The sequence below is a fragment of the Populus alba genome, chromosome 13 (genome assembly GCF_005239225.2).
Source record: "Populus alba chromosome 13, ASM523922v2, whole genome shotgun sequence".
Taxonomy (NCBI): Eukaryota; Viridiplantae; Streptophyta; class Magnoliopsida; order Malpighiales; family Salicaceae; genus Populus; species Populus alba.
Window position 1 is genome coordinate 13,735,067 of NC_133296.1, and position 9,590 is coordinate 13,744,656.

Sequence of the window (9,590 nt, forward strand, 5' to 3'; positions counted from 1 at the left end):
GAAAAACCATCCAATAACTTGCAGCACAGAAGGAGAGCTAGGCCAGTGGAGGTCAAATCCGTTTTGGTAAGACTTTTGTGCAATGGCTGCTTCCATACGGGAAGGAATGGCTGGTTTGTAAATAAATACTCTTAATTTCATATGCATTATTTTATATATAAAGAAGAGAAAACACTTGCATTATACCATTACAACTTTTTTCATAGCTTGATTTGTTGAAATGATTTATATTGTGCTTAGCTTTCATTTTTTAATGAAAATAATCTAAACGATCACTTTATTGTGATATACTCATATCTTTGTATTATTAACAATAATCTAAAACGTGAGGGCAAAATATTATAGCCCATGCTGCTGTAGACTACTACCGCGAAGCAAAAAAAAAAGAAATTCAACCATCTAGGTGGTAGTCTAGTGGTAAAAGTTTGGGACCAAGATGTTTGCTCCCTCTGTGGTCTCAGATTCAAACCCTAGGTTGCTCATATGATGGCTACTGGAGGCTTACATAGTCGTTAACTTCAGTGCCTGTGGGATTAGTCGAGGTGCGCGCAAGTTGGCTCGGACATCCACGTTAATAAAAAAAAAAAAGAAATTCCTTCCCAAAACTTTTTATTTAATTTTGCCCTTATGACCAACTTTACAGTTAGTTTTAGTTAATTTGTTAGGAAATAACGAGATGAGATTAAATGATGGGGACAAAAAAAAATTGGAGGACATGGGTGGTGTTTTAAAATTTTTGGTGAAATGTTCATGGTAGTTCTCACACTTTTTTAATTATAAGTATTAAGTCCCTTTAATTTTTTTTAAAAAGTTGATTTTAATCCAAAATTTTATTTTCTTTACATTTTAGTTTCAAATTTGAGAGAAGAGAGAAAATTCCAACCTCTAAAATGATTGATCTAGTGTCAATTGATTCCATTAGATAATGAAATTTTAACTTAGATGTTCTTTTACCTTTAAATTACCTAAAAAAATAGATTTAACATCGAGAAGTTTTTTATTTTGAATTTTTTGACTGATTTTTGGGTTATTAAAGCCCTTGCATGGGTTTATCAAAATGTCTAAAGTGTTTTCTAAGTGCTTTGGATAAAAAAGGGTTGAAAGTTAAACTTTTAAGAGAAAAAAACCAATAAGGGTTGATTTACTATATATCATTGATCATAAAAAACCAAGTCAGCAGATGATGCATTATCTATCTTATTTTCTTAAGAAGTTAAAGGGTTTTTTGCCCTTTAATATTTATAAAAAACAAGGAGGTGAGCAACGCGATTATTGGGAAAAAAAGACTAGTTCACGACCAACCCTTTTTTATATTACTAGAGCGTGAGCCATGCCTTTTCATGGGCAAGGCATAAGGGTAGGCCACAAATTGAGTTTATTAGAAATCCAGCATCGTGATTTGTTTTGATTTATTTTTTATAGGGTTATCACGGTTTCATGAACTAGGCCACAAATTTAGTTGATTAAATCGAGTTTATCCAGGCTGATACAATATACTATTGTCTCAGTACTTTTTTTTATTATATATATATATATAAAATATTGTCCAATATGTGTTAAATTTTAAATTCATGATTTTTTTTTCTTTTAAAAAACACATTAAAAATGCACTGACATTCTTTTTTTTGCGTTCGAAAAGAAGATTAATCTGACTTGCTTTTTTTTGCATGTTTTTTATTATCTAATTCAATAAAAATTTAATTTCAATAAACAAAATTATTTAATACAATCTAATCCATGTCCATATTGCAAGATCGTATATCTTGATATGCATTTATATCTCAATTTAGTTTTTAGTTATTGTTAATAAGTTTTTTTTTTACATTTATTATCATATATGATTATTTATTTATTTATTTAATTAAATGCATGCATAAAGTTATGTAGAAGTTATATTTTTTTTATTTTTTTAAAAAAGATTTATATTTCACATCAATATATCATAATAATCTAAAAACATTAAAAAAGTATATTAATTTAAAATAAAAAAATTATTTTTTTTTACAAAAAGAACATTTGGCAACCGGTGTACATGATGAACATTGTATGTTACGCCCTGTGATTTGGGAACGAAAAAAAGAGAGTAGAAAAGGGTAGTATGGTCTTTTGGCTGTGCGAATATCCCTTCTTTTTTAAACCGGTAGAAATAAACCGAAATAGAAAGTGAGGAAATATAGGAATAGGAGTGTCACCTGACCCAATAAGAGCAAGGCAGATGGCTAAAAAGGATAGAGCAACTGCACGCATGAAATTAAGTAGAGTGAATTATAATCCCGTCCCTATTCTTTTAATTTCATTATAATGTGATCCCTTTGGTTTAAGCTATTATATTTAATCTCGGTTGATAAAAATCAATTAATCATTATTAATCATTCATGTGGTCTTGGAAATATAAAAACAGCATCAATAAATCAACGGTTAACACAATTTAAGGAGAAAAATGACAAGGTTTCTAACTAAAGAGACTAAAATGAAGAGTTCATGAAAATATAGGGATGTAACTATAATTTACTCAAACATTACAACATGCTACAAACAACAACTACTTTAGGTTTATAACGTCTACCACAACAACATTCACTTCCCTCACTTTCCTCCTCTCGCCGCACAGCCAGCCTTCCATACTCCCACTCTCAGTCACTGCCACCTCTCTCTCTCTCTCCCCGCAAGTAGCAAAACACAGAGGTATATCTTTCTTTCTCTATATATTTGCATGTAAATGCCTATATATTTTAGCTTTCTCTCCTGACTTTGAATTTAGCTAATGCTTGTCCTTCTTTTTATAGGCTGCTTGCTCTGTTTCTTGTCGTGTTAAAGTCTCGTGTTTTTTGTTTTCTTTGGCTTGATGGGCTCAACCTCTTAACCACAGCTTAAAATAATGCACTTGGATTTTTGTGAAACAGCTTGATCACTTGTTTGTTACAGATGTCACCGTGTGCTGTACACGGGAATGTCTAGGTGTGTAATTTTGTTTAGGTTGTTTTGACAAGCTGATTGCTGCGGCATGTTTCTTTGCGGGGTGCGAGTGGAATTGTGCTGTGTTCTCAATTTTTGTGGTTATTTAGAGAAAACTAGTGATGGGATTGTAGTAAAGCTGGGTTTTTTGAGCTTCGTTTTGCTGTTCTAGCAGCATGTTCTATATATATATATACTTATCATATTTGGCACTTCTGCTATGTGTTCAGTAAATGTACAATTTGTGTCAGGTTCTGTGTTTAACTCGGATAAACTTATCCATAAGAAGCATCCTTGCTATTTAAGTGTATATATACCTGTAAGTAGAAAAGGTGTATCTTCGTAAGCTTTGTTCTTGCTATTTATGTGTATATATACCAGTAAGTAGAAAATGTGTATCTTCGTAAGCTTTGTTCTTGTTATCTGCATTTAAGTGTTTCGTTGACTTTTCTTTCTTTCTTGGAGAGCTCTAATCTTTAGGAACTAGTCTTTTGCTCTTGTGAGGGTGAGCCTGTCGGCCCTCTTGTTACTCAAGGAAAAATTAGCCCTGTCCTCATTTTTTCCTCCTGAACGTGATTTCAATGAAATTTTACCTTACCAAATTCCCCTCTTCAGAGATGTTAGCGCACCTATCAGGAATTCTATACATTGTGACTAAAAATCAATAAGTTTGAGAATGTTATGTATAATTAAGCTTTAAAACATCCTATGAAAGAATGAAAAGGAAACCTGTTTGATTGTTGAAGTCCTGGTGAAATTTGATAGTTATCACTTACCAAGTGCCAAGTGCATGACTTGTCTATTCCAGAATATAAAGTCCCGATTACACATTCATGCATCTCCTCTCTACATTTCTGTAAGTTGGTTGGCACAGAATCAGCATTTAATTTTAAGATACGCAGTTTGATTTCTTTTATAATGATGTTATTCTTGGTGAATCAAATTTCTCTTGCTGCCATTTTTTGGTGTAATAATCGAAAATTTCCCCTGCATGTTGGAATTAGTCTTTGCAAATTGAATTGACAACCGAAAGCTAATTTCTTTTCCCATTCGATGCACTTCAATAAGCTTATGCCTCTATTGTCTTCTATTGCTCCTTAGTCCCATTTTTTAAACTCATCTATTCTTATGTCACTCTAGTAAATTCCTATGATTTTTCTCTTATTTTCAGTAAATTTACTTTCTTAATCTTTGTTGTGCTTCTTGTCTTGTTCTGTTCTGGGCTGAACTTGAAAAGAAATTTGTTCAGTATGCTATTTGAAATGATTAAATTGATTCGCTAACATATGCTGGTTCAATCTTTTCTCAGACTAATTATGAAGGAATTTATTTTAGAGCAGTGTTCATTAATGAGTCAAAGTGAGCTTGGCTAAGATTCTATGGTTCCTGCACAACCAGTGATGGATATCAAACCAGATTGTAAACTGCAAAATTCCACTAACATTGTGATTGATAGAGAGAATAAAAATGTCCAGGATACATCAGATGGTCTGGGTTTAAGGTGCAAGAATGAATGTGAGGAAACTATTAATCAGGCAAACACTCTGTTGGAAGGAAAAGCTACAACTCCGAAGGACTTTGAGGATGTTCAAGTTGATATAGTTACGTGTACAAAAATTAATGAGACCAAATCAGCTTTAGTTGAAGATCCTGATGCAACTGAATATTCAAGCTCATTTGCCGACACTACTTCTGATCCTGAGAAATGTTCTGGACTAAGCGAAGCTGAAATGGAATCACAGTTTTTTGGTGACAGTGATTTGGCATCCCCATATGATGATGCATTTAGTAGCATCTTTCAGACAAGGTGTGTTCTGTTTCAAATTCATGATCTTTTTGTCTCTTATTTTGTACACAAGAACCACATTTGTGTTCTTGTATGCTTTGGCTATGTTCAGTTAATTATTTTGTAAGTACAATATATGCGAGGATTGAACCAATGCTAACATTTTTATTTATCTGTAAAGCTTTAGTGGGTAAATTATTTCTCATCACCTACATAGTATATTTAGAGAAGCTGAGCTCTTAGGGCTTGGGTTGCTTTTGAACCATAGCTGTCTTGATAGAGGAATTTGTTATCTGGGGAACAATTTTTTGTTTTAAGGCTAAAAAGCTGTTAGAGAATGATTTGTACAATGCTGTTCTAAAGTTGAGAGCATTTTCATCTAGATGCAATAACCTATATCTCTATGTTTGCATATATGATTTTTTCACATTATTTTATGTCTACAGTTCGGATTTCTCATGCAATTTAATGTCTTGCTGCTGAAGGAGCTTTTAAATTCAACTGTCATCTTTTGTGTTAAATTACACAGCACTTATTCAACATCTCTTACTTCCATATAGGAAGAAGAAGTTAACAAATCATTGGAGGAATTTTGTTCGTCCTCTAATGTGGCGCTGCAAATGGACAGAACTGAAAATCAAAGAAATTAAGTCTCAAACATCAAAATATGCTAGAGAAATTGCAGCATGTGAACAGAAGAAGCATTCAGGAATTTATCAATCTACATTTGAAGGTTTTTGTTCAAAGTCCCTGCCATTTTCAAATGAGTGTTACAGAAGAAAGGCTGTAAAGAGGAGGAAACGCAAGAGAGTTGAAGACACAAATGATGCAGCATCATACATGACTCATCATAACCTTTTTTCTTATCTGGGTATAAGCTTCATCTTTCCAAGTTGCATATGGTCTCTTTTGCTCTTTGCTCTTTGCTCTTTGCTCTTGCTCTCTTTTCCCTCAAGGTCCTTTGACTCCACTTTGTGATAAATTGCAGAAAACAAGAAATCCAATCCAGAGGGCACTTCTATGATTGATGATTTTAGCAATACAGGTAAAGTTGTTTGCTACGCTTTGATTTTGTTTCTTCTTTGTAGCTTCTGTACATTCATGTGGATTTTCATGTTATGCATCCTTTTTGTCCTCTTGTTCTGTACTCCCTATTTTCCTGTAAAGGCTGGAAACACTTTTTTAAATAATCATTATTGATACTGGTTGCTGGCTATTTGTAATCTTGAACAGCAATCACAGACCAACATGTTGATGGCAATGATAAATCTGGCGTGGACAATGACGAAATGTTTATTGAGTTTGGAGATGGTGATAAATCCTTGGAGCAGGTCCTTCGGAAAATTGAAATAGTGCATTCTCGGGTTCACAAGCTGAAGAATCAACTTGACATGTTGATGTCAAAGAATGCCTCCAAGTTTTCATCCTCAGAGAATCTGAGCCTTCTTGCAGCAGGTGATGCACAGACTAGCTCTGCTCCTAGTCCTACATTCTCTGCTGGCAATGGAGAAACTATATCAGCAGGAGCTATTTATCCTGCAACTCAGAGTATTCCTGGATATGATATTGGAGATCTGGTTATGCCTGAAAGTGCCATGTCTGGTTTTGGTGAGGCTGTTCACGTGCCTGATATTATTGAAAGCACAGTGGGACTTTTGTCTGATGCTGATGTTACCTTCCATCAGCCACAAATTGGAGATTCAAGCGAAAATGTAAGAATCGTTTATAATCAGTATTGTCTTACTCCATACACTTATTACAGTACTTTCTAATGAGATGTCAGTGCGGCACTGGTTGATTGAATGTGATACAAAAATCGACGCATGTTTCCTTAAATATAACAGTATGATATAGCATAATCACTGGCTGCATCATGAGCTTTCTTTTTTAAATGTACTATGTCAATTTAGGATTTCCATTATTTTTTTCCATCATATATATGTGCTTTTAAATTTCTTGAACCTAATCTATTTCTCCAAATTCTGTCTGAACTTTATTTCATCTCTGGCATTCTGGCTCTTTTGCAATCTTTTCTTGGGTTCATCACCCTTAGGATTCTCTTTAAAAATCACTATGTAGTTAGATAACTTCTCTCCAATCAAATTGCTTACACTGAGTCCGTAAGCTGTTTTGGATGTTCCTTCTGATTTGAGAGGACCGTACTCCTTGAGTTAATGACCTCAATAGAGAATCCAATAACTACTTTGGTAAAATAAAATCACTTAATGTACATGGTACAATGTGCAGATTGTGGATAATGTCCTGATACAAAATCAAGCAGCTGAAGGAGAGCAAGACACTTTCATGGCAACAAATGTTCAACTCATCGAAAAGCATCATGAACCAGAGAGAGGCGAAGAAGGAGAAAGCAGCGATCCTTTTCTAACTCCAAAATCCGAACCTGATTCAATGGAAAAAAACATGGGGTCTCAGGGGCAATCAGTTCTCAAATCATGTTTGGCCTCCGATCTCCAAATTCCTAGAAACAAGAGAAAGCGAGGGGAACGAAAAGCTGGTTCAGGTGGTTGGAACAAGAAATGCTCAGGTGAGCCTGATAGCCAGTGATATGTTCAAATTCTTTATCGTTACTGGCTCTACAAGTTTCCATCGCACAATTTTCAAGCTGCTGGAAGTGGTACTCTGTGCACAAGGCAGATGAAGTACCTTCACCTCGTTAATGAACTTGTATCCTAATAAAATTCAGTCCAATAGTAGCAGCATGTAGCAGGTCACAGAACTAACTAGTTAAGAACAGGTAGTTCGTTTGATGCCGCAAATAGGATCAGTCCCGGAGCCTAACTTGTATGACCACACTTCCTCTGTACATTAGGTATGCACCTTTTGTGCTAGATTTAGTTAGAAATCACATGGAAGGAGTTGATAGATTCTGACAATTGGTTTGCATTGTTGTTTTTGGTGATGTCACTGTAAACGATGGTTGTTTGTACACACACAAATACAGATATCTATCTCCTTCGCAACTTTGTTGAGAGCTTACTGTGTCAAATTTTGTTTTTCTGATTGAATCTGAATGACTGATGGAATTCTACGTTCCTGATATATGCATAGATAATTTAACCAAAATCTGCTGTCTCTGGAGCTTTAAGGAGTCAGGACCATGAATGGTGAAAATCATATTATGCCTGAAAATTTGGTTGGCCTGCACAATTGCAGTACTTGATTATAGGCTAAGGAGATAAAGAAAACATGCCATGATGGGTGAGAAGGACTATGGAGTTTTTTGAACTGCACAATATGATGGTGGTGATAAAACTGGAGAGATTAGAACTTAGTAAGTAGTTATCTGTGATTCATCTCACCAATGGCTCAAATTATCTGTCAGGAACATTTGACATGGATGTAAACTAGTGAAATTGTTGCCTAAAACCTGAAATTTTAAGTGATCTAAGAATTACTACTGCTAAACAATCATCACGTTCTTCAAGCTACATCCATAGCAAGTATGGTTAGTTTTGTGTTTTGTCTGATGCAAAAAATATCACTAAAAGTGTTTCAACATCTATGGCCTTCAATGTGGCTGTAAATGGTAAATTCTGCGCAGCAGAGAAGGAGGGGGTTCTCAGAATTGCAGGCTTTGGTGCGGGCCCAGGTGGTTCCAAACACTTGATGAGTGTCAGGACTATGCGCGTGTAAGTATCTCAGGTGCACTGCAATGGCATCCTTCTTTTCATGTGAAAGAAACTTAAAGAAGAAGTGACAACTCTTTAAAAAAAAGGCAAAAGAGACTTTGCATCATTTGTCCATGGATACTAGCCAGACAGATTTGATGGATTCATCTGGAAAATTTATATTTCAAAACTTCATTAGTGGGTTTTAATTTGAACTGTTTTTTATATTTACCTAGCAAAACTTAAATGATTTAATGAGATGACTCGGTCAAATTTGATATAACATGACCAGTTCAATGTCAAGGGTTTTTTTTTTAAATAATATTATTTTAAAAAAATAACTATTTTAAGCTAATTTGGTGGCCCGCGAATTAACTCAATAACCTAATAATTCAGATTTGTTTTTAAGTAAGATCTCGATTTGAACTGAATCTTAAAAACCCATAGTTTTTAGACCTGACCTAATCCAAGGCTCAGGTTCCAAGGTTTTGAATGGATTACTTAAGTTAATTTTTTTAAAAAAAAATTAAAACGATGTCATTTTAGTAAAAAAATCAACAGGTTACAACCGGGTTTTTACTGGGTCTAACCAAGTCAACCGGATCATCAAGTCATACTAGGTTTTTTCTTTTCTTATTTTTTTTTCAACTCAGTTCAGTTCCAGTTTTGGATCAACTTGCTAGACTAGACCAGGTTTTAAAACTATAAAGAAAACCATAATGATCACACATTAAATTCAGCAATAATTTCACATTTAATAGGTAAAGTGCTGAGCCTTGTAAAGTTAATAGTCCCTTTATAACTTTCTTCTTCTTCTTCTTCTTCTAGGCGCGTGAGATCACATTTCCAGCCCAAAGTGGACAACATGATGTCTCTGGTCTACAATGTACAAAAGCAAAAGATGACTGGAAACCCTAATGCCCTTTTTGACCTAAAAAAGTATATGTGAATCAATGACCTCTTCCCTTGTTTGTTTTCTCTAACTAGTAACCCTCTAGAAACATTGCTCCACCGATTTTTTCTTTATTTGTGTGTAAATATTTGGACAACTTAAATACATCGAAACTAGGTTAATCTTTTTGATCAAATTAGTAAAAAAGAAAACAAATATGCTTTAATGCAGAGATTCAAAGAAATATTCTTGTAATGTGATCTTAAAAGGCTTATAAGACTTTTATCCATGCAATCCGTGCTCTAATCCACCATTCTTTGAAGATTTT

At 34.3% G+C, this 9,590-nt stretch overlaps 1 protein-coding gene across 1 annotated transcript; it reads left to right on the forward strand.

Moving 5' to 3' along the window:
• Positions 1-2,566: 2,566 nt before the first annotated feature.
• On the forward strand, positions 2,567-7,733 carry LOC118050404 (uncharacterized). The gene is made up of 6 exons (XM_035060754.2): positions 2,567-2,685; positions 4,265-4,762; positions 5,302-5,612; positions 5,730-5,786; positions 5,975-6,453; positions 6,989-7,733. The coding sequence occupies exons 2-6, from the start codon at positions 4,335-4,337 to the stop codon at positions 7,304-7,306; spliced, it is 1,593 nt and encodes a 530-aa protein (XP_034916645.1). The 5' UTR covers positions 2,567-2,685; positions 4,265-4,334; the 3' UTR covers positions 7,307-7,733.
• The last annotated feature ends 1,857 nt before the right edge of the window (positions 7,734-9,590 follow it).